At 40.2% G+C, this 27,879-nt stretch overlaps 1 protein-coding gene across 1 annotated transcript; it reads left to right on the forward strand.

The window, feature by feature from the left end:
• Positions 1 to 23: 23 nt before the first annotated feature.
• DYRK4 (dual specificity tyrosine phosphorylation regulated kinase 4) lies at positions 24 to 27,645 on the forward strand. The gene is made up of 14 exons (XM_009475500.2): positions 24 to 296; positions 4,807 to 4,890; positions 6,250 to 6,399; positions 11,441 to 11,576; positions 12,748 to 12,911; positions 13,295 to 13,431; positions 14,338 to 14,478; positions 16,543 to 16,681; positions 18,966 to 19,047; positions 20,836 to 21,008; positions 22,158 to 22,218; positions 22,770 to 22,899; positions 26,545 to 26,699; positions 27,151 to 27,645. Exons 1-14 carry the CDS (start codon positions 273 to 275, stop codon positions 27,384 to 27,386), a joined length of 1,812 nt encoding a protein of 603 aa, XP_009473775.1. The 5' UTR covers positions 24 to 272; the 3' UTR covers positions 27,387 to 27,645.
• Positions 27,646 to 27,879: the final 234 nt, after the last annotated feature.

The raw sequence follows: 27,879 nt of genomic DNA on the forward strand, positions 1-27,879 counted from the left end.
TATGGAAAATTATATTTGGCTAGAAGGAGGCTGAGAAAGGGAACAGATGGCCACCAAAAGAATACTAGAGCAGCTAATAGTCACTGGCATATTTCCGGGATAAAAATTTAAATTTGAAGCCAAGCAGAAGGGTTATCCATTTTTTTCTGATCAGGGTACTGTGTATGAAACTGATCCTGCTATGCTCTGACTAGATGAAGGTGGGCTTCCTGAAATGCATTCGCCGAATGGAATAAACAGCCTCTATCCTGCAGTTAACGGCTCTTGCAGTTATGCTGACAGAAATAGTTGACAAGGTGGGGAAAACGTTTATCTTCCTACTGTATTGTGAGTGAGTGAGACTGCATTTGCTATGGCTTTTTAATATATTGCACGATTTAACACCTACATTGCATTTTCTCTATGTATTCAACAGGCTTTATTCAGTTTTGATAGAGGATAGAGAGAAGAAAGTTCACATTTAAATGAGGAGACAATGGAGCTTATATTTTATATAGTTATGTATTTAATAATTTCTAAAATTTTAATGCATTTCTGATTTCTATGGTCAACTGGGTACTGAAAAAAATAAGCTGACATTTTGGGAATGATGAAAATGTGTCACAATTTCTGATTTTGCAGAATGCTGTATGCTCAGTACCTAAAACTCCTAATGGCTGTAGACTAGGTAGTGAATGAGGACATTGTTCTGTTTCTTGAGTGGTAATTGGAATTAGCAAGGTAATACATGATTCGAAGGGCTGGAATAGCAGGAGACGATAGCTTGGGATTGAGGTGTAATATTGGAGCTGTAGGACAGTCCGAGTGCTACAGGAGTAGGACAGCCAGGAGTGAAATGGAGTGGAATAATAACAGTTGCTGCAGTTTTTCTTTAGAGTGCATCTGCCAGAATTAAACCAGTCACAACAGCTCAGCTGTAGATCCGATACTAGATGTACAGGATTTTGCTAGAGCAGCAGCTGGTGGGTCATCTGGACCAAGACCATAAAATAAGTTACTGTGCAGACTAACTGATCAATCCACCGGCTCCCCATTCAGCCACCAGCAGGACTGTTGTAGGCACAGATCAGTTTTTCCACAGATAAAAGATTATGCTATTTATCTATTTGGGGGAATGTTATGAGGGTTGATCAGTTATTGGTTTTAAGGTGTTTTGAATAAATTGCCCAAAGAGCAATGATGAACTATAAACCCTTAATAAGTAGGTTTTGAGAAAGAGAGACAAAGAGAATCACAAATTTCCAGTATTAAAAAAAGGCACGGCCATGGGCTGATGGACTGATTTTGGTTTTGCAGTGTAAGAAGAGAAATGTCCATCTCAAAATCTTGTTAATCTTTCCCCAGTGAATGGAAACTAAATGGATTCCAAATTCTGGCAGCACATCTTGGAGCTCACTTACCTGCTTCCTTAGCTCTTGCTGAGTTTTAAAGACATTTTGTGAATTGTTTGTGCTCTGTTAGTAAATACAATATATTTTGAAATTTATATTTGGTAATATAGACATCACTGCATAGCCTTTTAAAAGTATTGCTAAGAAATAAAATGCCATTTTGGAGTGAAGAATGCATTCTGTACAGGTATGTGAAGTCCACTGTTTCTTTGGTTTTCAGTGATAGCTGTTTCTCTCTAAAATCCTGGGGTTATATTAACATATAGTTAGAAAACCACAAAGTGGTTAAGAAACTATCTCTAAATGGAGTGTAATGTTTTCATCAGCTCCAGAAACTGAAAATAAAGCTAGCTGGGAGTAAAGTATAGATGAGGTGTGGGAGAAAGTATAACATGTACTAAAATTAATAGTATTATTAAGACCTGGTTTGATATATCTAGTAGAATTATGAATGTTGATCCCAGACTCATCTTCAGAACAAATGTGATTCTCCCTTGAAATGCAGGATACATAATTTGCATGTGAAGTGTTTGTCTGTAAAAATACTCTGCCACTGGGTTTTCCATAGATCATCTATGTAAATTCACACTGGAGGATAGTGACCACAAGGACATTGGATGCACTGGGCAAAGTATATCATGCTTTAGGACAGTCATATGTAGGATGCAATAATCCAGTGGTTCTCTTCTGGGGCTCTGGGCCTGTTTTGTATTTACAATGCATAATCCCTTACCCCTGGCCAGCTGATCTCTAGTTCCAAAGATGGGAATTACTGACTCTGTGCTACAAAGACCTTTCGCTTTCCTAATATTCTCCTCTGCTCCACAGCTATCCATGAGCCTTCCTCTCAAACTGTACCTAATCAGCATTATAAGGTTAAACCCAGAGCTGTTGTTCTCATCTTGTTCTGAATCTGAAGTTTACCCTTTAAGCTTGCAGAAGGACTTATTTTTTTGTGGGTTTTTTCTCCCCTGACTTTTCAAATGAACAGAAAGAGAAAATACCTGCCATGGACACTAACAGCACAGTTGTCCAAAGGGCAGTTTCTAGCTGGTCTGCCCAGCTCTAGTGGTGTCTTCATGGTTGATGGTGAGACAGTTGAACCTACGTGTCAGAGGGCAGCATTTCCTTCATGTGATCAGGTAGATTTGTACATAGAATTTTCTCTCCATATTTAGTTTGGAAGTGTCTTCTAGAGGTCTCTAACCTCATCTCGAAGGATGGAGATCTCACAGCCTCTCTGAGCACCTATTCCATACTTACAGAGCAGGATGTGTCAGAGCCATTGTACGTATATATTCAGCTTATCATAGAATCATAGAATCCTTAAGGTTGGAAAAGACCCTTAAGATCATCGAGTCCAACCGTTAACCCAGCACTGCCAAGTCCACCACTAAACCATGTCCTCAAGCACCACATCTACCGTTCTTTTAAATACCTCCAGGGATGGAGACTCAACCACTTCCCTGGGCAGCCTGTTCCAGGGCCTGAGTACCCTTTTGGTGAAGAAGTTTTTCCTAATATCCAACCTAAATTTCCCCTGGCGCAGCTTGAGACTGTTTCCTCTTGTCCTATCGATTGTTACTAGGGAGAAGAGACCAACCCCCACCTCGCTACAACCTCCTTTCAGGGAGTTGTACAGAGCACTGTCTCCCGTCAGCCTCCTCTTCTCCAGACTAAACAACCCCAGTTCCCTCAGCCGCTCCTCGTATGACCTGTTCTCTAGACCCTTCACCAGCTTCGTTGCCCTCCTCTGGACACGCTCCAGCACCTCGATGTCCTTCTTGTAGTGAGGGGCCCAAAACTGAACACAGTACTCGAGGTGCGGCCTCACCAGTGCTGAGTACAGGGGCACTATCACCTCCCTGGTCCTGCTGGCCACACTATTCCTGATACAAGCCAGGATGCCACTGGCCCTCTTTGCCACCTAAGCACACTGCTGGCTTATGTTCAGGCGGCTGTGAACCAACACCCTTTGTAGCAATGCCAATGTGCTCTGGATATATCGAGGTCACTGTATGTGCATGGATCAGTTTGTACACAAGCATCCCTCCCCCTCTACAGCTCCTATATATATGCAGTGTATTGGCACAGATGCAGCAGTCTCATCTGAGTTGTCCCTTCTTCTTCCAGGCTCAGAGGCCCTTTCAGCACGGCTAGGCTGTGTCATGGCAGATGTTTTATGGCACTAGCCATTACAAAACATGTTAAGCATACTCCTCCAGTATGCAGACATATTTTCATGTGGACTAACTGAAGTCCATAACAAAGGCTTTTAAAAAGTGATCCCCTGGCACTGGATAGGCTAAAAATAATTTTAAAGAGCAATGACTTTATCATCAGCAGGTGGTCCGCCCATTTAAGAATGTGTGACAGGTACAGGTCATGGAAGCCCTGGCTGCAAAACAGATAAAGAAGAATACCATGCTGCTTTATTTAAGTATTTTTAATCTGCAGCTCACATCCATAAGATAATTTTGGCTGCAAATTTGTTATTTTGAAACTCTAAATTAAAGTTCCCCACTCATGCCTCCAAGTTCCTCTGCTTCTAGAGAAAATAGTGCTGTTCTACCACTTCAGAACTCCTATAGAGCAATTGCTGTGTCTAATTAGTTAAAGATATTTTTTTTGACTATAAGTAGAATGACATTGTGTCTCAGAGCACAAGGACAAGGGAGCACACTTGAACAAACCCAGTGGGCTTCATTCCAGCCTACAGAGCAGAGCTCCAAGCTGCTGTAGCCATGGAGTTTTCAGTATCTAAATTATTGTAAAGATTTCTGCAATTCACTACAGGCTGTTATTGGACAGAAATGTACAGTGCTACTTATGTTCATCTTTATGAAAAAACTGCACTAGTAGAATCTTAAAACATGATGAGCTGCTTAGCACTTTCCCCATGCTTCTTTTTTTGTATTTGTTGCCAATATTATCTGTCCATTGGAACCAATGGATTTTTTTCTATATCTCAGTAAATTTAAACAGTGATTTGTGATTTTATAAAATCTGCACCACAAGTTGAATCAGTTTAATGTATTAACAATGGATGGGCTCACAATCTACCTTGAGAGGCAGTTTAAAGCTGTCCTTACAAGCAGACTCACTAGCTGCTTTCGAGCACATATTTAGGGATGGCAAAGGCCCCCCTTCCCCTCCGCTGACCACATGGGCATATCAAGCATGCTGAGACGCATAATAGGCAAAGCAAGCTGTCTCTGCACCTGCCCACAAAACAGCTGTTCGACTGGGAGAGGAATTGCTAGAGCGTAGAGCGTTTTCAGCAGCTTTTGTGGTCCTCTCATACACTGTGTTGGCACAGGCATTGCCACAAAGAAAAGAATCACAGAAACCATACAGAGAGTTCAGGATTTTTTTCCAGAATAATTTTTATTAAAACATCGTTTCATGTTTGCAGTCTTCCCATGTGGATGCATTTTCTCAGTCTCAACTGACTGTTCAAGAGAGAGATCATCTGGGATCTAACAAAGTCTTCCATCAGGTATGTGACTCTTCAGATGACTTTAAAAATATCTGAAAGCTTGTTTTCTAAGAGACAACTTCTAATACATGAGTCTGAGCAGTGGGATGTCCTTTATTCCCTGCACTCTTCCATCTCCCCTGTAGCTGTATGACTGTCCCAAGTGCCTGCGAGTATTTTGGTTTTGCTAGCTGTTCAGTAGCATTTGAGGCATTTCTTCTGCCTAGTCACTTTTGTTTCTTGAAGCTTTCATGAAAAGTCCACTGGAATCTCAGTCCTAAGGTTTTAAAGACTTTTCCATAATATTGGAAAACAAAACTTATTCATTCAAGTTGGTTGGATCGAGAGCTTTGTTCCTTTGCTTTGTGAAAAAAATATCAAACCTCTCTTTTGTTGTCAAAAGCTAGACAAATATATTTCTATCATTCCCTGATGAGAAAGATTTCACAGGCTTATATGGGTTGTAGCCTTAACTGTCTGGACCTTGTTCTGCATTTGATAGTGCATAGTTGATCTATTTCAGATCTATTTCAAATCTTTTCTTTTATTATTTGCCAGAGAAATAGTCTACCCCAAAAGTTTTCTTTGCTGATAAGAGTGTGATTTCTCTCACTTTAGATATTCAAGAATATTAGAGGTCCTAACATTCATAAAACCGCATCCTTAAATGACTGACTTTAAGGAATGAGTAGTATAGAAATGTTTTGCAAATAAAAAATGGGAGAAGTCTGAAGAAAAGACTAATAATCCTGGAGTTTTCAAATCAGTATAAGCATTTATTTTTCAGTAAAGTTTGCACAGTGCTTGCCTTTTCCTCATTAACGAGGAGTGCAACAAAGGGGCCTAGTCAAACTGAACTCCATGGGAAGGAAATATTGAGAAACCGGTGTAGGGAAGACTCTCTCACTGTTTCCACCCTGGTGTCTGGCAGCAGTCCAGTCCCCATTTCTCTTCTACCACTGGGAATAGCTAATGATGTTGCCTGCTGTTTGATCTTCATGTCTGCTTATTACCCTACGTATGCTTTATTTTCCCCACTCAGAGGAGTCCTGCTGCCTGGAACGGCTGTTCAGATTCCAAGCCCAACCACCTTTTCCAGCTGAAGCAGTCAGTGCTCTGATGCTGGATGGAGATGCTTTTGTGGGGAAACGTCCATGCCCTAAAATGTGCCAGGCTGCCCGATTGCCTGGACAACCTCCTCGGGTACATTAATACAACTGGGAGCCGTGGGAGGGTATCCGCTCTTTTCCCCTTCGCCATTAGGTGTCAGAAGTGAACCATACACATTTTCCAAGGTTTTAAATCCCTCTGTTTCCGAAGGTGTTACACAGAAATGCTTGCTAGGTCGTTACGTAATATTTACTTATGCTTTCTATTTAGAAAGCCAGTCGTGGTGTTCTTTCCCTCCCACATCTGGAAGGTCAAGCAAAGCATGGTTTGGTTGCAGACACTGCAAACCCTCCCCCCCTTGAAAGCAGCCTGCCTCAGATAACAAATAAGAGCTTGCAGAACGTCCTGCCCTCTCTTCAGGTGAGTTATAAAGCTCTTAGACATCTTGTGTTTGACTGGTTAATCAGCTTCTTTCCAAGTGCTGCTAAGAGAGTGTCAGTGGCAAAGTGTCACAAGTGTGGTGTTGTGTGCGAAGAGAGAAATAATTTAGTGTCAGCATTTTCATCAGTTTCTGTTTTCAGCCATAGTTAAAGAGGAAAAAAAGGAAGAACTATAAACAGTCAAACAGATAAATTGCTTACCAGCACAGTTGTGTGTATCTCCAGATATTTTAAGGGACACCTGATATCACAGAAAGTTTTTAAATTCATCTTCATTTTTGGCATTCCTTCTTTCTCATTTTTTCACAAATCCTATGTCCATACCCTGTCTGAGCCCTTCCTCCTTTGCTGCTTCTCTTCCCAACAAATCAGGGACCTGCACTACTGACCACCACTACTCCGATCACTCCTTTTTTCACCTTACCACTGCTTCAATGGAGTCTCTTTATTGAGAGACTTGACAGATTCTATAGGGCTCCAATATGAAGTCTTCTCAGATCTCTTGCACTGAAAGTCCCCACATAATGCATTTTGTTTGGGAAGTCAAGAGCCATCTCAAATACTTTGACTTTGAAATTGGCAGCTTGCTACTACTACAAATTATTTAATTTGGTTAGGGGGGTGCGTATCATTGGGCAAAGATACAAGATGCAAAATAGCATGAATGATGAGGTGGAATGGGTTAGTCTCCATAATAATTTATATTTTCTTTAAAGCTTAATTCTGTGGCCTTCATAAGTCAGACCTGCACTCAACTCATACAAAAGCGAATGATGAAGCTTTGCATCTGAAAATGAACCATCCCTCCATTTTATTTTCTGTGAAAAGACTGGAGCCAAGCATTTTACAGAGAGGTTTTTTATTCTTTAAATGGAATTTATAGACTTCTATAAGAAGCCATGTAAACACCAATAAGAAAGCCTTTTGCTTGGCTTAGAAATGCCAGGGGACAATAAACATTTCAATCTAGAAAGCATGATTATGTGCTGTCTGCTTTGGAGACCTTCTTTGTTTATCCTTCCTTAGAAATAACACAGCATTGCTGAATTGAGGGAGTGTGTATTGGAATGTGCAGAGTGCAGTTCTGAAGCTGGGGCTCAGCAGGATAGCGGTAGGACCAACCTGTGTCGACACAGACCTGTACTTGAGCTGTTTAAATGGTGAGGCTCATACCTGGTTGCCCTGCTTTTATAGCAGTTAATACTGAAAAAAAAAAAAAAAAGTAGCAAGGTTAGATGCAAGTATGGGAACATGATTTTATTTTAAACCAAACCCATTTTCACTTGCACTAACATGTTCTTAACCCAAAACTCACAAGCACCAACATGCATGTATCCAAGTGGCACTAGCCAGGCCTTCTTGTAAGAACATGGTGGACTAGTATTGCCACTGGTTAGTCCATATTACATCGCCTGGGTTCTTCTTATCTTGGCAACCATGTGCTGGTTTTTGAATATAGCTTTTGTAACCTTTTGACACTGAGAGAGACTGATCTTTTGTGCCTCCATCCTGTCCCACTTATGTGAGTCACCAGGACTTTCTCAAAGGGTAAGGAATTATAAATAAATTAAGGAATAGTTTAGGTTGGAAGGGACCTCTGGAAGACATCTAGCCCAGCCTCCCAGTACAAGCAGTGCAAACTTGGAGTAGGTTGTTCAGAGCCTTGTCCAGCTGGGTTCTGAATATCTCAAAGGATAGAGTCCATAGCTTCTCAGGGCAACCTGTTGCAACAGCTAACCACTCTCATCGTAAAAATGTTTCTCCTAATACATAATCAGTATTTCCTGCGTTGCAACTTGTATCCATTAGCCACATACCCATCTTGTCCTAGGACCATGCACATCTGAGAGGAGCCTGGCTTTTCTTTCTCTATACCATCCTGTCAAGTGACTAGACAGCAGTAAGATTACTCCTGAAGCTTCCTCTTCTGCAGGCTGAACAAATGTATTTCTTGCAGCCACCCCTTGTACATCATGTGCTCCAGGCTCCTGACCATCCCCTGACCTCTCCCCTGAATTCACTCCAGTTGGTCATTGTCTTTCTTGTACTGGGAAACCGCAGACTAGACACAGTACTCCCAGCATGGCCTCACAAATGCTGAATAGAGGGGGAGATCACTTCTCCCACCCTGTTGGCTATCCTCTTGCTAATACAGCCTGGGATGTGTTTGGCCACCTTTGCTACAGGGGCACACTGCTACCTCATGTTCAGGTTGTTGTCAGGCCCTTCCCTGCAAAGCTGCATCCCTTCAGTTGTCCCCTAGCCTGTCCTGTTGCATGGGTATATTCTGTTCGAGGTGCACGAATTAGCATTTGTCTCCATTCAACTTTAGAAGATAACCCACAGCCCATTTTTCCAGCCTGCTGAATTCCCTTTGGATAGCAGCCCTGCTATGGTCTGCAGATTTGAAAGGGTGAACTCATGCATTGTCCAGGTCATTAATAAAGACATTAACCTGTATTGGCCTTAGTATTGATCCCTGAGGGATGCCACCAGTAACGAACTGCAGTCCTTGGAACCTGACCATCCAGCCAATTTTCCACTGACATTATTATCCATTTAGCCAGTTCATATCTCACTCTTTGGGCTTCAAGCATACTGTGGGAGACAGTGTAACAGGTCTTGCTGAAGTCAAAGTATACAACATCCACTGCTTTTCTCTCATTGGCCAAGCCAATCACATCATCAGAGAAGGCAATCAAGTTGTTCAAGACACCATTTGCTCACAACTTACATAGGGAAATCCATACTGGCTGTTCCAAATCAACTTCTTGTCTTTCATTTGGTTGGAAATGCCTTCCAAGAGGGATTGTTCCATAGCCCTCCTAGGGACTGAGGTAAGGCTGACCAGCCTGTAGTTCCCTGAAGCCTTCTTCTTGACCTTTTTGAAGGTAGGTGTGATGTTTGCCTTTTCCAAATGGTCAAGAACTGCTCCTGATTGCCATTGACTTTCAAAGATGACAGCGAGCTGCCTTGCAAGGAAGTTGGCCAGCTCCTTCCACACCCTCAGGTGCATCCCATCTGGTCCTGCAGACATAGGTATGTTCAGCAACTTAAGCAGTCCCTAACTATCTTCGTCTACTGCAGGGAATGCTTTTTTACACAAATGCTACTTCTAGACTCAGGGACTTGGGAGGCCTGAGGGCAAAACTTACCAATGAAAAGCATTGAGTACCTTGGTCTTTTACAAATCCTTGCTCACTAGGTCCCAAGTTTCACTGAGCAGTGGGTTCACATTTCCCTTACCCTTCTTTTTTTGCTGGTGGTGTACTTACAGAAACTGTTCTTTTTGACTTTCTCATCCCTTGCTAGCTGCAATTCCAGTTGAGCTTTGGCTTTTCTAAACATGCCTGTGTGTTCAGGTAGTGGCTCTTGCATGTACCCCAGATAACCCACCCCTGCTTCTATCTATTTTGTGCTCCTTACTGTGTTTGTGCCTGGTCAGAAGTTGCCTTTTTATCCATGCTGGCCTTCAACAATGTTTGCTCAACTTTCTGCATTCTGCAATGGACTATTCTTATGCTTTAAGGAGATTGACTTTGAAGATCAATGAGCTCTCCTGATCTCCTTTGCCCTCCAGGGTGGTATTCCATGGGTTTATGATGGGAAGATCCCTAAACAAGCCAGAAGTTGCTTGCCTGAAGATGAGGGTTTGTAGTTCTACTGCTTGTCTTACTCACTTCTCTGAGGATTTTAAACTCCACAATCACATGGTCACTGCAACCAAATCACATGGTGATTCACCTTCACATCCTCAACCAGTTTTTCCTTGTGTGTGAGTAACAGGTCCAGCAGCGCATCTCAGATCACCTGCATTAAGAACACAGTCCAGAAATCTCCCAGAATGGTTTTGTCACTTCAGCAGGTATTGAGGTGACTGAATTACCCCATGAGTATCATGGCCTTTAGGTTATGATGACTCTTCCCTGATGTACCTAATTAAAAGCCATTCTCACTAGGTTAGCAAAGCTGTTTGCAGCCACTCGTGCAAACACTCTTCATCAGATGGATCCTGTTTCTGCTCAGCAGTTCTTGGTCCGCATACTATGTTCATAGAAACCATAGCCCTCTCTGCAGCTTCAGCCAGGTATTGATCCATTGGATCCATTGTCTCCAGCTGAGTCTTTTCCCATCAATGAAGGGATTGAGGACAACATGGCCTGGGCCCCCACATCCTACATCCTTATCCCAGAGCACACTGTCTTCTGTCTCCTTATCTGTCTCTCTTTTATCTCCAACCCACTGTCATCTCTTCATGGCTTGATTCTGTAGTCAGTTCTTTGTTTTCCAATTCTGTGAGCCTTGAGAATCTGCATGTGCTGGGATCTTGGTGACCTGCTGATAATGGTGACATCTGTATATCCTTTCTTCTCAAATTTGTTCCTTGACGTGCTTCTGCACCCACACAGGTCCATTCATTCCTCATTCATACCAATCTTGATATTTCTGTTGCAAATGTGTATGTGTGCAGACTCAAGCTGGTGTCCCTGCAGTTCTGTGGGCTGCACAAGCAATCTCAAGGATTCTAGCACAACTCTTCAGTGGATGTACCCACATAGAAATCTGAGGTGGATAATGCTTATTATACTATCTTTCCTGCCCTCTGTACAAGGAAGACCATACTCAGACCCTACCCTAGCTCATGCGAGTTACTGCAACTTAATCAAACCATGGCAGTTTGTAGCATTCATAGAAAGTGAGTGCCCGTGTATTGAATGAACCTGGAAGATGAACTTCCTTCTCTTATTTAGAGATTTATCTTTCCATGGTCCAATAGCCTCTAGTGGTAATGGCAGAATTTGCTCTCTGGGTAAGCAGGGCATTCTAGTCCCCAAGCATGCTTGTTCTGTCTCAGCACAAGTTGACACTCAACAAATTCAAAATAAATACCTTGCATCTTTGTCTTTGGGACTGTAGCATTTTTTTAATATATTTTTGTATATATTTACATAATTGCAGATCAGCTGAACATTCATGAAAATATCTGAAAGCAAAACTTACCTTTTTTTTTTGCTTGGCAGGAAAACGGAACTCAAGGCAATTTTTCCCAATTTAACCTTCTGGACAGTCTTCCTGAAAGCAATACCAGAGCCCAAACAAAACCATTAGAACTGGAAAGCGGCAGCAGCAGTGTCAAACTGCCTATGACAGCTTCAGGTAGAATATAACACAGTGTGCTATAAAGACTGGTAGGGAGTGTATGCAGTCAGGACACTCAGTGACTAGAGGTCCCATGCTAAATGGTCACTGAAATATTTAACAAACAATTTGGAGGAAAGGAACACGGATGGGCTCAGCGACTTCTAAAAGTCCTACTTGGGGATGTATGCAATAGGAGAATGAATAGACTAACACAAATATATACATGAGAGAAGTATGCATTGTACAAAAGATTGTATATTTGTCTAAGACTTATGACAGGTCATGTAGGTGACAGCAATATTCAATTACAGTGATAAAAGACTTTTCCCACTTGCTTGTAGCTGTGTCACATTTTATCTATGTGGGCTAAATTATATTTTGGGAGTTCTCAGATCTAGAAAGTTTCTGGCAGAGTGAATCTATTTTTAGAAGGAGTCTAGAAGAAAAAAAAAATTAGTGGCCTTTTGCTTTGAAATGATGTAGCATCCCTGCATTGGTGGATGAAGATCTGCCACTGTTTAACAAAACACCCACATGCATGCCTAGAGAACATGTTGATTTGTAATGCTGCTGTCGGATTATTTATACAGATTTAAATGATGTAAGTGGAGGTGTTAGGGTAGCTGAAGTGTTTCTGTGCAGGAAGAATCTGAACCAGGAGAACAGCAGATTTGGGCCCCATTTAATTCCTAACCTCATGCATCTGAACTTGACAATTTCTATCAGAAAAACAAGTACTTGAAAGCTTTGGTTAACTAAAGCTGACCGCCATTTTATAAATATGAAAATCAAATCAATAAAAACATACAATTTTTTATGTAAGCTATGAAGTTTGCTGAAGCAGAGAGACAACAGATGGGATTTTCAAAAACATCTAGGTACATAACTTCACTCAGAATCAAACGATTTTTACCTAAGCTCTCTTAAAAGTCTTGCTGGCAGATGATGAATGCTTTGTTGAACATAATACTGTAAGTCAGAAAAAGAAACACAAATTTGTGCAAAATGTCAACATTGTAGAATCATAGAAATGTTGGTTGGAAGGGACCTCTAACAGTCAGCTACTCAGCCTCCTGCTCGAAGTGACATGCTCTACTGTAAAATGTTCCGTTGTAAAAGCAATTTGCCATCAGGTTTCTGACATTTTATTGATTTTTCATTTTATATTCTTTTTTTTCTGATTTAGAAGCCTTGAAAAATTTTAGAAACCAGTTAACAGTCTATGAGCAAAAAGAAATTTTCAATTATACAGAGCTATGGTTTCTTGGGCTGGAAGCTAAAAAGATTGAAGGTTTGCCTGAAACCCAGAATAATAATTGTTATGATGATGAGCATGGTTCCTACTTAAAGGTAAGTGGAAAAATTATGGTATACATTTTCAGCTCAATAAGTTTGTAGTGACTGTCTGCCAACTCTTAAGTGATCTATGTGAGATAAATGTTGTTTCTAGAAGATAAATATTCACATAGTGAAAACATCAGTACCAATCACTTTAAAGCTCAGAAAAGAAGCCTAAAGAGAGACCCACTTTGCATCTCATTCAGGACTGATGCAAGGTAGGTGGATTAATGAAGCATGCACTTGTTATTTTCTCTGTCACCCTTGTTTAATGTGGACTTCACTTGCTACCAGTCCCGTATCTTTCATAGACAGTAAACACACACACATGAACTACTTGAAAGCCTGATCTTTGTCGTACTATCTGAATCTGAACTATTTGTTTTCTTTTGAAGGTTTTACATGACCATATTGCATACCGATATGAAGTGTTGGAGGTGATTGGGAAAGGGTCATTTGGGCAGGTGGCTAAATGCTTGGATCATAAAACCAATGAATTAGTGGCATTGAAAATAATAAGGAATAAGAAAAGGTGAGACATCTGTTGAGTTTAAATCAGTACAATCAGCTCTTTGTTATATAGGCAGTGACAATCTGGGATAATGTGAACAAAGCAAAATCAAACCCGCTGTACATTAGGCTTTCATTAAACGCAGTGAGAACAGAGTGAAGAAAGGTGATGTCAGGGACTCGGAATTGGCCTGGACCCTGTGCAGACACAGTCTATGAAAGCAGGCGCAGTTTTTCCAGACATACAAGGAGGTCTTTCTATCTGTGACACAGTTAATACACAGCACAGGTAACCAGCCCTGCGTGACTGAGAGCTGAGAGCCTACATTCCCCCCCAAGACTCCAAAACCACAAGAATATGCTGGGAGGCTCCAGTCACCCATTTTAGCATGAAAAATTCTACACTATGGTCCTAAGCAACCTCTTCTTGTTATGTGACTGGTTACAAATGTTCAGTTGACTTTAGCTTGAACTAGAGTCAATGAAGCAGATGAGAATGATGCTGTTGAGTCCAGCAACAGAGTTTTAGCTGTTCAGTTTTCCCCCTCAGGGAATATTAAATGTAAAGATGCTCTTCAAAACTGACTGTCTTACTGTAGTAGATGTGAAATATGGCCCTGTTCAAATAAATGGAAGCCTTCCTGTGGATTGTGAAAGCACTAGGATTTTACTCTAGATGCTTATTTGGGACTGTTTTTCATTTAAGTCAAAATAACTACTCTTCGATGCTATGTAAGGCCAGTATATTTAGACTAGGCAACAACCATAAGGAACCAAAGTTACAGTAGTTAACAAGGGTGAATGGTGAATTTTTAATCATTGCCCCACAGTTGAGTTTACAGTAAGACTGTGGTGTTTATAACATTTGAATTGCTACAAATGCTAGATTGAATTAATGTTACCATTCCCATGTCCTGTGATATTTCAGATTTCACAGCCAGGCTTTGGTAGAAGTGAAGATCCTTGATGCTCTCCTGAAGAAGGACAAAGACGATACTCACAATATCATCCACATGAAGGAATACTTCTACTTTCGCAATCACTTCTGTATTTCCTTTGAACTGCTGGGGTAAAGTATACTTGCCTTTACACAAATCTTAAGGAACGTTGTAGACCTTGTGCCTTACAAGCTTTAATTTTTATGCCTTCTTTGGAAGAATTTCCTTCTCTTGATGTTACAAGAAAGGACTATTGTTTAAATACAGACTGCATAACTGAGTCTTTGGTCACCAAAGGTGAACTGAAAAAGGCCCCGTTCAGACTTCACACAGACAATGACGTGATCCATCCCTTATTTTCTGTGCTGTGTATCGAAGTCTTCTTCCCCGAAAGACCTAAGGGGAAAAGAGTAAAACAATGAATTAATGACTGGTAAACTTCAGGGTATATAAATATGAACAATATTAAATGATTAAAAAGTATATATGTTTCTTGCTTTCTATGAATATATGCTGCAGGACACATCTTAGGAGGAATTTCGGAGAACTTTTAGGGAAGTCAGACCATTTTATTTGCCAGCCTCCTTGTAATCAGGGCATCAAACTGGAATTACAGAGTTTATCCATGGTTCCTCATCCCTTAAAGTAAAGCCCCCGTTGCTGCACCTGTTATAGCCCTTGCTGAAGATTCATCATCGTATGGAAGGCTTGATCTCAAACAGATCTAAATTCATTGTGTTGCTGCATGCAAGTATGTCACTCAGACACACAGGGGTAAGAGTAGACTACTCTTCTCCAGGGAAGACACAGACCAGTTTTGTCAGTAAGCTGCTATGGAAACTTGTAGGAAAATGTTCATGGGATAGCCACCATGTTCAGCTCTTTACAGAAGAGTTGAAGACTGTTTGTCATATAAAAATATTTGTCTGGTGAAGTTTTTATTGCTTCTAAAATATAGTGAAAACCCCTTAAATTGTGAATTTTATTTTCCATCAAGTCCTGGTCACTTATTTACTTCTGAAGAAATGGGCCTTGCCTGACACCGGTGGATGCATGACTGGGCAAGGCAGAAAGCTACAGTTGTTTATGTCATTGCAGAGGGATGGGGTCCTGCTGAGGACACCTCTTGGTATCATATTGCTGAGAACACACTTGTACATCCCTTCAAAAGCCACCATCCCTGTGGCCATTTCCTCCTCTGAAGAATGACCACACATTAAGCACTCAGTACTTGTCAGGGCACAGCCCAGGCTGGGGGCTCCCTGGGGCTCTGGCACCAGGAGCTATGGGGGCTCCCTCAAGTCCATCAGAGCAGGGCCTGGCAGCCAGGAGCAGGGCAGCTGGGGTGCACTGGGGCAGCCCCAGCCCTGGGCATCAGGCACCTCCCTGCGAACAGGGACAGGCTGAGGCTGGGCCAGAACAAAGGCCCATGGGTGGGCTCGGCTTGGCAGGGCCCATAGCAGGGTTGTGGGAAGCTGGACACCAGCCCTGCTGTGGTGTCATTGGGGCAGAGGCTGATGGCCCCGGGGGGCTGACAGGGGGTCCTGGGCCGAAGGCAGGTGTGGGGAACCCCAGGCTACCGGGCAGGGCAATTGGGGCTGGTGGTGCCCTCAGGGTCTCAGGGCAGTGTCCACGTGCTTCCAGCCATGCTTGGCAGAAGTTAACAACATCATTTAATGTCCTACTGGAAGAAGCTAAGGTATGATGGTGACAGGAGGGATATGAAAATCTAACGAGACCTGAATTTATGGGGGTATTTATCTAGAAAGGTTTAGTGCTTATTATAGACTCTTTAGACGTATGCCACAAGGTGCCAAAGCAAAGACAAATGAGAACAAAAGGAAACTGAAGCACATTTATTTCTCTCGGTTCCTGAATGGTAACTGTTCTTGGTGAAAATCAGCACAGCTTCATAACATAGCACTGAGTTTAGTAGGCAAGGAAGTCCACTGACGTTATGTCTTTCTTATATCTGGAGTCTCAGGGAGATGTTTGTGCGTATTACATGCAGAACAGCATTCTTAAGGAGGAAAATAGCTAAGTTATTTTCTTCTGCCTGAGTCCTCCCTCATGTAGAAAGATAGGCTAAATACTCTCTTAACACACTGTAAACTAATCATGCCTTTAAAAATAAGTTCCCTAATCTCTTTTCTGCTTTCTGTCTTCTTCTTCTTCCACCCCCACAATACCCACAGAATAAATTTGTATGAGTTGATCAAAAAGAACAATTTTCAAGGTTTCAGTTTGTCTTTAATTCGACACTTCACTCAGTGTGTGCTGAGATGTTTACAAGTGCTCTACCAGGAAAGAATCATTCACTGTGATCTGAAGCCTGTAAGTACAGTCATTTCATAACCTATTATTCTGTACAGAATACATTAGCTTCATCCTATTTTTTATTGATCGAGAGGAACTCTAAGAACAATCCTTAAAAGCCAGCAGGGTATTTGTACAGAAGCTATAGTTTATTTCAGACTGTATTAGTAGTAGAGTTGAGTGATTCTTTGCATTGATTCAGTTCATTCACTGCAGTATTATATATGATTTTCTGTTTGCCAAAATGCATGCAAATATGAATCAAATTCAGGTACTGACTTTTTGCTTAGAGAAAGAAAAAAGAACTTGTGAAATTAAGTATTTCAATATGAGGGACATTATAATGTAAGAAGATATTTACAAGGCAGCCTGTTTCGGGTTATCCCGTTAAGTCTATTTAATTTCATATGCATAACTATAAAATTAAGTAGCCTAGTAAATGACAAAGCAATTCTATAGTACAATATTTACAGTGCTCACCTGTTTCTGGAGGAACATCTGTGATCCAATTTGTGCTGCTATATCTGCTAAGCATTCATGCTAGGTGAAACATTTCCATTCCCCTTAAGCCCCAATCTTAAATTTTCGAAGTTTTCTGAGATTTCTAAAATATTTTATTTCTATTTTCATTTCAGGTGAACGTTTCTCTGCAAATGAACCAATAAATAAATAAATAAAACAGCTCTCAAGTAAAAATGCTAAGGATAAAATTCTGCTCTGACTTTGCTTAATGTATCTTGACTCAGAAGTCTGAAGAGTCACATACTGTCTGTACTCATTGTCTTGCCAACATCTTTGCCAGACCAATTTGCGATGAGAAGTGAGGCTTGCAAGATAACCAAAATATCTTAATCAGAAACAATTAGCTCAACACAAAATCTGTTTCCAGGCAGCCACTGACAAGGAATGAGGTTGGCAAGATCAATGAGTGTAGTCTGTATTTAAATAGAGTAACATATTAGTGAAAACTTAGTGAGTTAACAAAGAGAATTTTGTTCTCATTCTACAGTTGTACAGTTTCATGAATTTAATTTATGTTGCCCGAAACTCACATCTGTTATCCCATCTGCCTCCTATAATATTTCTCAACATAAGATAGAGTATGGAGTTTCTCTGGACTTCATACTAGATAATCACTGCCCCCAGAACCTGTTTTTTCAGTTAATCAGCTCCCTTGCATTGTGAGAGATTCAGTATTAGAGACAGAGTCCTACCATAAGCATGAAGGGGTAGCTAGCTGCAGAGAGAGGGTGCTTCTTCCCATAACAGAGCCAAGAGCACTTGGGTAGTGGAAGTCAGTCCTTGCCTTGACTTTTGTCAGTAGCAGATTCTCCCTCCTGTCATGCACAGTATTCCCTTATGAGTCCACTAATTACCCAAGAAACTACTTTGTCATTATTTGGCATCAGCCTGGGAACTGCTCAGTCCTTCAAAGATTTGATGTATAATTACTTTGAAACTGGTTGATGAAGGTAGCCATCTCTACACTGAGAAGTGGAGATGACTATGATCAGAAAGGAAATCAAAGGAAATCCTTGATTTAGATAGATTTTTAATGAGGATAAAATTGAACTCTGCAGAAGAGAGCTAATAGGCTATGTTTACTCATCAGTGCAAATATTCCTGAGCTAGCTGTTTAAGAATCACTTCTCAAGCTGGAATTGCAGGCACACAGAGCTGTACCCATCTGCACCCAGCTAATAATCCATAGGGCCCTACCATTTCCGTTCATTACTACCTTGGGATCTCTGCATCACACTGTTGTGAGGTGGAGAGAGATATGCTTACAGAGAGTCTGGAGAAGGTTGAAAGCAATCGAGGGGAGAATTGTGAAGTACAACTCGTTCAGCGGGCAGGGGCTTTCTGTGGTTAGAAAAAGGATGGTTCTGGTTAATTTAGCACAGCATGCAACCAGATGCAGTTTGCCTTTTACTAGATTAAGAACAATGGGTTTTGGGGAGCTCACTCTGCTCACACAGCAAGCATTCTCACTCGCTGGTGCCTTGATAGCACCACACTGCACAGTGCAGTGGCATGGATTGTACAGGAGGCACTAGTGTCCCTGCCTAGCTAAACTTCAAACTGGGTACCTTTACAAATCTCCCCTCTGCTTTGGTTAATCGCACATTACTGGATGCCTACTCATGTTAGCAAATGCATTCCCAAGGAAGTTGTAGTTTGAAGCTTTTATTATGAAGATAAGTGTAAACCCAATGTGTTATGCATTGCTTATTTTCCAAAGTGTTCACTAACCTAATGTGGTGTTAAAACTTTTTTCCCTGTGATTTTTTTTTCTCTTTAGGAGAACATATTATTATATCACAAAGGCCAAGGTTCAGTTAAAGTTATTGATTTTGGATCAAGCTGCTATGAACACCAAAGAGGTTTGCAGAAAAGTCAAGTTGATGTAATTTTCTTAATAAGCTTTCTTAATTTTAAATAATGTGGAAAAACTATTTCTTTGAGCTAATAGAGTGACCTATGCCCCTAATTAGAATCTGATGAACTGTTCAGCCACTGGTGGTGGAACAAATACTGGCAGGAGTAAGCTGTTACCATGCTTTTTCTTTGTCCCAAGCCTGATCAGCTCCTGTATTCCTGTTGAAACCAGAATTGCATTTGCAAGAGTGGTTAGCTGAAATAGACCTATGAGGATAATCCCAATACTTCACTTAACAAGGATTTTATCAGGTCCAGAGAGACTTCCTCAATGGGATGTTAAATTACAATGGGTACTTTTTGGATTAATACAACAGGAGGAATGGGAACTATGCTTTTAGTTTTGAAAGTCTAAATTCAGTTGTGTTTTGTTATTTTTTTTCTATCAACAATTTAAGTAGAATTTGCAGGAGATAACAAGAACAAAATTTGTAAAGGAGAAATGAATGTATAAAAACTCACCTAATAATAAATATTTACATTAATAGACATATTATAAAGCAAGAATTATATCACCATCAGGAAAGCAAATATTATTTGTTACAAAAAAAACCAAACACAACAACAAAAACCAAAACCCAAGACAGAAATCTGCATTATATTTTATTAACTTAGAAAAATAAAACTCGTCTTAAATGACTCATATTTTTTCTATGAAAGATTCATATTTAAGCTGAGCCAGACCTGTTCCTCTATATTTTGGGATTCAGCCCATTAGATTTACTTCCCAGTTTTGTAGGAGTGGGTGATCATTTTAGGTTTGCCCATGTTTGAGTAGAATGTAATCTGAGATGCAGCCTGAAATATTTGCAGAGAGTAACAAATTGAAACACAAAACAAGTGAAAAGAAAGACAGAGCATGACTGAGGAGACTCTGACAGCTGAAACAAGAATTGGTACAACCCTCAAAGTGGTACAGGATTAGAGAGTAGAAAACAAAAAGTCAGCTATTTATTTGTGACAAGAATGACAAAAAGCAGACAACAATTATACAGCTGGTCAAATGCATAAGGGCACAGATTGCCACCATGGTACTCTCTAACTGTACAGATTTGGTGAAATCACATGCTGTGCAGCACTTACTTTTCAGAGCGCGTGCCTTCCAGAAAGATGTTGAATATGTGGGAATGCAAAGAAGTGCAGAAATACATACAAAGTGACCATCAGAGAGATAGGAGTAAGAAAATAACAGAGCTTGCATGCTGTAATCCTGTTCAGTTGTCTGAATGACAAGAGGTAGAAGAGTTAGTCTGCTCACTATGATGAGTCCAAATCTTGGAATGAGATCTTTTGACATCTGCTGTGAGGCTATAATGCATTAATGGGGAAATCAGAAGGCAGTAGGAGATGTTCCCTAGGTGTCAGTGAAACCAGTATTTCCTACAGTGCAAGCCTGTGATAATGAAGAACTGTTGACTGGTGCAAGGGGAAGACCTCCAAATAGGAAAATGAACATGAAGTAAGCTGAGTCACAGCATTAGTAGAATAATTTCTTTCAGTAAAACTTTTTGAAGAACAATTTCCAAATAGAATAGTGGAAAACATATCACCCATTGATTTTAGGATGGAATTAGAAGAGGTTTTCAGAGCCTATGTGAGCAATCCCATAATGACAGGTAATGGATAGATATGATGCCTGAACATGTATTTCACTTTTCTGTGAAATCTGGTATCCACATTTCTGTTCCATTTATGATATTTTGCTTCTTGTCTAATTTTCTGTTTTGATATAGTGTACACCTATGTTCAGAGCCGGTTTTATCGCTCACCTGAAGTGATTCTTGGTCATCCTTATGCTATGGCTGTTGATATGTGGAGCTTAGGCTGTATCATGGCTGAGCTTTACACAGGCTACCCACTGTTTCCAGGGGAAAATGAAGTTGACCAACTTGCCTGCATCATGGAGGTAACTTTTGGGATTGTCTTTTGAATTACATACTCATTTGATAAACTACACTGCCAGCAACAAAGAGAAATGTCAAGAGGTGATGAAATATATTTGTCTATGGGCTGGCCTTTTAGAGGGAGGTTTATTACAGCCAAAGGGCTCTTTGAAAAGATGGGCTCTAGTGCAAAACTGTTATTTCCATTTCATGTGCCAATCACTGCTTTGTACACTCACTGTCTTGCTTCCAAAGGAAACATATTATCATCTGGTCAGAATTTGTAAGGTGAAGTAAGAACAGAAGAAGCATATCTAAGGGGAAGGAAAAGCAATCCAATTATAACAGGTTCATCTTCTCTTAGAAATCAAATATGTGTTGGTTGAATTGGATCTCCTTAGTCCAATCTCCTGCTGAGAGAGATATTTTTGTTAGCATTTGATTAGTCAGCTGTGTCTTTGTCTAACAAATCTTGAAAACCTCAAAGACTTGAATAGAAACTCTCTGGGTGACCTGTTCAACTGCTGCTCTACTCTCCTGGTGAAAAAGTTTTTCCTAATAGTCACCCTGAACTTCTCAAGCCACAGTTTGTGGATGTTGCCCCTTTTTATACTGTCTGCCCCTACCAAGGAGTTTGGCTCTGTCATCTTTGTAACTGTTTTTCAAAGAGTTTTAGGAATGTACTGTGACATCTCCTACCTCACATCACCTACCCAGTGCAAATGTTAGGGTACGTGCAAAACTGACCCTTCAAAGCAAGTTACTTAGTTACTCCATACCAATCACTAACTTGCAACCTGATGTTGAACTCAGCCCCAAGTTCTGATCCTTCGAGTGCCATGTTAGTTTGTACAAGATTTGTCAAAGACAGCATCTCTCCATGTGGCCCCCTACACGTGTCATTAACAGAGATACTTGTTCTTAGAGCCTTCTGCGGTAGTGACGATCCCAGTGTCATCCTTTATAAGATCACATTTTCTATGTAAGTAATCTCTAAGGAATGCCTTAATTCCTTCCACAATAAATGGCACAAGAGGAAATGGTTTGTAGACATTTCACAGTAAACTGCTACATTCAGCTTCTTTTCATGTGGAGGAGGGTGAAATACCTCATCTCTCATGTATGTTTGTGAAATGAAGAGTAACTCCATGAATTCATTTTCTGTATTGAAGGTATTGGGTCTTCCACCAGCTGATTTTATCCAGGCTGCATCAAGAAAGCGAACATTCTTTGGTAACTGCTTCTGATTGTTTGTCCTTGCGGAATTCCTCCCTGCTAGTTAATCACTACTTAATATCACTGGTAGAGGATAGGGTCAGAGAACCTTAGCTGCTTCTTAGCTGACAAAACTTCTTTCAGAAAGAGGTATTGAGGAGAAGCAAAATGGTAACATGAGGCCTACAAATGAACCTGGTACTGTGCTCTTCATGTTTTATGGGCCTCTAATTGCCACGGTGATAGGGAAAGGATTGGGAAATCCATTCCACTGTTACTGCTTAAAAATATTGTTGCTAAAAGGAATGCAATGGGCTTTGGGATTAAGTTCATTCCTCTGGGTATAATTTGGTTTTGGAAATTACACAAGATGAACAAAAAAACACAGTGCAGGATGCAGTCTCTAGGATGTAACCAATATTGTTTGCCACAAGGCTGGCAGACTGTCAATCCAACAGGGCAAAACCGGAGTTAGTGGGATGGATATGGGTACTGTTTTTGCAACTCTCTTAAAGATTTGGTGAGGATTTTTAATGTAATTTTTTGAGCATGTCTTTATTTTTTTAAAGATTCCAAAGGTTTTCCTAAATCCATAACTAACAGCAAGGGAAAAAAGAGATGCCCAGACTCCAAGGATCTAAGCACAGTGCTGAAAACCCATGATGCTGGTTTCTTGGACTTTCTGAAAGGATGTCTAATGTGAGTTCATAGTTTTGACTTATATGCAGCAGGCTAGTTTTGACTTTGATTTCATTCTCTTGTGCCTTTAAAGTCTTTGTATCTGTTGAGGTTTTTTGCAGGGGTGTTTTGGTTTTTTGGGCTTTGTTTTTTGTTTTTCATTTTTTTCCTCATGGTAGCATTTGGATAACTGTTATTATTCAGAGCTGATTGGGAGAAATCATTGCACAAAAAGACTATATAGGATTAGTCCAAGGTACAAAAGAAAGCTGACATCATCATATCTATAAGCAGGTCTTCATCTTCTGTTGCTGGAGACTAAACTCTAAAAGCAATGTTTTTACCCATTGAGGCCTTTGTATTAAATGCTTTCTGTTTTATCTGAGATAAAGGTTCATTCAGATAATATAGGCAGTGATAATGCACTGTCCCACGGCAGTGCATACCTGGAGATCAGTTTGGTTTTGCACTTAAATCCAACTCCTGCTCCAGAGGGAAGAAAGTCTTCCAGTTTCCTCCAGAGTTATACCTGGAGCTGACTTAGCTGGCTTCAATGGCTTGACTGTATTTTCTGTGTTAGGCCTTGGAAATGGCAATCAGGTGGTACACTGTGGTATATGTATTAAAACAGTTCTGCTTCTTTGAATATCTGCTCACAAAGATCTTACTCTCTGTGTGCATGTTCCCTTGGCTGAGATTAGACTCTTTTTAGTTCCAATACACCATATGCCTCCTCCTTAGCAGAGGATAAAAAGGCAAAGTACATTCAGCCATGTCTCCACCGCAGAATCAATGGTATTGTTTGCTTGCTTCTTCTTGACTGTGGTAGTTAGCATGGAGGATTACTTAGCACAGTGACCAGAGTGTTATCTTGTAGTTTGCATGCAGATTTAAGCCCTTTTTCTCCTTATCATAGTTATGCTTATTTTTCATTGACAACAGTCACATTGTACATTTCAAGAATTATTTCATAGACTGTATTTTTCCATTCTCTTGACTGAAATAGATTTTTATAAATCACTGGAGCTCAGAATGCAAGAAGAGTCTAATGTCTCAGATCCTGTCATTTCTAGGATAGACCGTTGAGTTTACTCCAGTCAAGCATTTTGCTACTGAATACCTAGTATGCCAAGTGGTCCACAGCTGTTTTCTTAAAGGAAATTGATGATTTGCACATTTTTGTAAACTGCTAAATGCAAATAACATGTAATTGTTAACGGTCTTCACACAAGGTAGAAATCCCACAGATTCTCTATGCCAGAATATCACAGAATTATCACAGAATAATTTAGGTTGGACGGGTCCTCTGGAAGTCATTTAGCCCACCCTCCCACACAAAGCAGAGCAAACTTGGAGCAGGTTGCTCAGGACCTTGTCGAGTTGGGTTCTGAATATCTCCAAAGAGGGAGATCCCAGCCTTTTGGGGCAACCTGGTCCAGTAGCAAATCACACTGATGGAGAGAATGTCAGTGGCAAAGTGTCTATGTGCTTGTGTGGGGGAAGAGAGATGTGATTTAGTATCACCAGCATATCATCTGTAACCACAAAGTAAACGGCACTTCTTAATAAATGAATAATAATATAATATAATGTAATGTAATGTAATATAAATATGGGAGAAGCAAAACTATTTCATGGCTGAACCATGATCAAGGTGGTCAGGTTACTAAGTATTTTACAGGGTGGGACTCCATGGACCTTGCTGATATAAGGTGTCATTTTACTAATATGTCTTTTTGCTTGAGAGATGGTTACTAATGAGATTTTACTCATCCATCAAAATAAAAAACTGAGCATGAAGGAACAAACTTTTGTCTGGTTGCCTTAAACACTGACCTTTTGCATAGGTGCAGTAAGGCTTTCAGGGGGACATTGGATCCTAATTTGTACTGTGTAACTGCAGCAGAAGCTGGTCCCACGCCTTTTCCAGTGTTACCTGTATCTTATGCAACGCTAATATTTTGTGTCTTCTTTAGCACTGACTGTAAGTTTCTTTCTAGCAGTTCAGTAGTACTTTCCTAAAGAAATCCATGCTAACTTGTGGTTACGTGAAAAAAACAATGAACATCCCTCTCTGTTTCACAAGAAGGGTGCTTCTAATGTTCTCTGCTTGCTAAAGCTGTATGAATCATTGATCCATTTTGATTTGCTGGCTGAATCAGAACATTTAGGAAATAATTTCAGTGAAGCAAAAAAAACCCTGTAAACGAGTCATTTCAGGTCACGCAGAAAAAAATGTTATATGTTAGGATTGTTTAAATTTTCAAAGGAATGAAGTAAGGTTCGAAATGAAAACTCTTTTTGAGAAAAAAAGAAATTGAACTCTTGTCTTTTTCAGTTGCCAATTTGTGTCTGTCCAAACCAGCGTGATACATTTGCCATGACTTCATAAATAGTTTTGTTCAACTTCTATACACTGGTTCTGCAGATGAAAACATCAGATAAAAAAAAAAAAAATCACTGAGCTCTTGTGATGACACGAATATCTTTTTTTTTCCTACATTATTTCTGTACAGTTCTGGACAGCACTGACATTAGGCAAAACAGAATGAAATAGGCTGCAACTCATGTAGAGATTAGTTACAGCAATATTAGGATTGATATGAATGCAGTATGAATGGAAAGGTATGTGTGTTTAAGCACTGGAAGAAACTGCAGAACAGGAGTTGAAAGACGGGTGTGTATCGGTGACAAAGGACAGTGCACCCGTAAAACTGGGGAGCGTGTTGTCTGTGTCACAGCCGGGAAGGCTGCACTCTGGTGAGACCACAGCACAGGTGACCTGCAGTGAAAAATCTCAAAGCTCAGCAATTGCATGACAACACGGTTCCGGAATATCACATATGCTGCTCATTTTCCTGTTATCCCAAAAGGAAAACAAACATATATTCCAAAATACAAGGAAAAATAGACCGTGAGTAGCTACCTTGCCTAACATTTATGGAGACTGAAGTCAACAAGGTTCTGATGTGAAGGACCATGCCAAAACAGCAGGTTACTCCTAAATGATAATAAAGGTCTGTCTCAAGACTAGTACATCACCACCAATCAAGAACAACCCCAGAGATGTATGAGGACTCAATAGCTGACAACCCTTGTCCTCTGTGTGACACACAAGTGGTCTTGGCCAGAACACTTGTGAGTATGTGAGTGTGAGAACTGAGTGGATGAAACTTGTGAGAGGATAAAGTCAATGTAGAGATTTTAAAAAAAAAAATCACCTTTCATTTCCATAATAAGATCTCACATGAGTTTTGTTACACTAAGGCTCTACAGTAGTTTCAGGTGCAGTTAAATTAGGGAAGACATATCTTCTAATGAATTACCCCATGTGTCATTTATGTTCCCTTTCTTGGAGCTTGCATTGACCTTGAAACAAACATTCAGTAGGGTTCCTACCCTAATGACACCATGAACTGCATATTAAAAATTGTTTGACGCTTCAGAGGGTTTGATCAGCAAAGCACACAATGCTGAAGTAAATGAAAAGTTTAGAAGGATGGAGAAGATCACATAAGATTTTTCCTTGTTTTCAGTTAAAATTCTTTTGTTTCAAAAAATGTCCTCATGACATGACTTTCAGAAGACAAGACTGAATCTTTCAGCTTAAACTGACTTTCAGTTAGAGCTACTGTTAAATAACTGTTTGTCTACAATGGATTTAAGGTGGGAACCTGCCCTGCGCATGACTCCTGATGAAGCAATGAAGCATGCGTGGATCCAGGAACCAAAAATATACAGAGCAAAACAGAAAACACAGACTTCAAGGAAGCTGAGTGATGGTTCTTTCTCTACACCAGAAGAGAAAAACGAGAATATTCGTAAGCATGTGCTACCTGGAGAACTAAGTGCATTTATATCAGTGTTTGGTATTTCTTTATATTTAGTATCATGTGTCTGAAGTGACATGAGGTGATAGCACGCAGTGTGCAGGTAACGGATGTTCACTGTAATGTGGTGGATAGAGCCACTATTTCTGATTTCTGTAGAAACCCATTACTTACGTTTTATAGCAGCTGCCAGCAAGAACACTGGCAGTATTAAAGATTAAAATAGAAAGATCGTTTCCCTACTGACAGCAAAGTAGTTATGGTATCTGACACCACACCATAGTGCACTTCACTTTCAGAGCAAAAGAATGCATCAATGGTGGTTGTAAGATCCCAGAGAAAATTTTCAAGTGATTTTTTGTGAATTTGTGGCAATCATGTCCTTATCTGCTGCTAAGAGTCTGCAGACTTACCCTATCATTTTATTTATTTATTATTACAGAAAATATCTGGAAAGATACGGCTGAAAAAGTGAAAAGTGAACTGGCTGAAAGACTGACTCCCACTGTGCCCTCCACAGACACAACAGAAAATGATGTGCAGAACACAAGGAAACATGTTATTCCAGAGAAACATTTGGAGACCCAAATGGAAAAGCCTATTAAAAATGATCTAGCAGAACACAGTGGTGAAACAGCTCTTCCAAAAAATTCTCTTTTTTTCCCACCAATTAAGTAATACACAGCACAAGCAATGATTCGTTCAGTTGCATACCTGGTATATTTTGTAGGTATTATTTGTACTCAGGAATATAAGCTGTATCTGTCTGTACATGGGCTGTGCACATTGTAAGTATATTTAATGTTCATTTTACCCTGAAATAGTCCAGGAAACCAAAACAGAATTTGAAAACCATTCCTTTTCCTCATCTACATCATTGTTGTGATCAGAGATCCTTCACAACCAGCAGCAATAAAATGGAGATTGTAGAGGTGGAGAGTGGCTTATTCTTGATGTTATAATAGACTTCAAAATTCTAGATTTTCCTGGAGCTAAAAGAAAAAGTGCATTGATTGAAGAATCTGAATCCTTTCACTTACATCAGCATAAATCAGGAATAATTCATGGATAGGATTACTGGATTTACTTTTGTATAAAAAATACGAGAAATCAAACCCAGCACCTTCACTTTCCTCCTTCTATATCTCCCACTTTGTTATAGTGAAGCACT

Source organism: Nipponia nippon, unplaced genomic scaffold (genome assembly GCF_047370975.1).
Source record: "Nipponia nippon isolate SJK-2023a ecotype South Korea unplaced genomic scaffold, ASM4737097v1 scaffold_3, whole genome shotgun sequence".
NCBI lineage: Eukaryota > Metazoa > Chordata > Aves > Pelecaniformes > Threskiornithidae > Nipponia > Nipponia nippon.

Bases quoted from the DNA above. Each gene is read 5' to 3' on its own strand.
- DYRK4 (XM_009475500.2), top strand. From the start codon at position 273: ATGCTGACAGAAATAGTTGACAAG. The intron at 6,400-11,440 runs GTGAGTTATAAA...TTTGCTTGGCAG, and splicing joins ACGTCCTGCCCTCTCTTCAG to GAAAACGGAACTCAAGGCAA. The intron at 22,219-22,769 runs GTAACTGCTTCT...ATTTTTTTAAAG, and splicing joins AAGAAAGCGAACATTCTTTG to ATTCCAAAGGTTTTCCTAAA.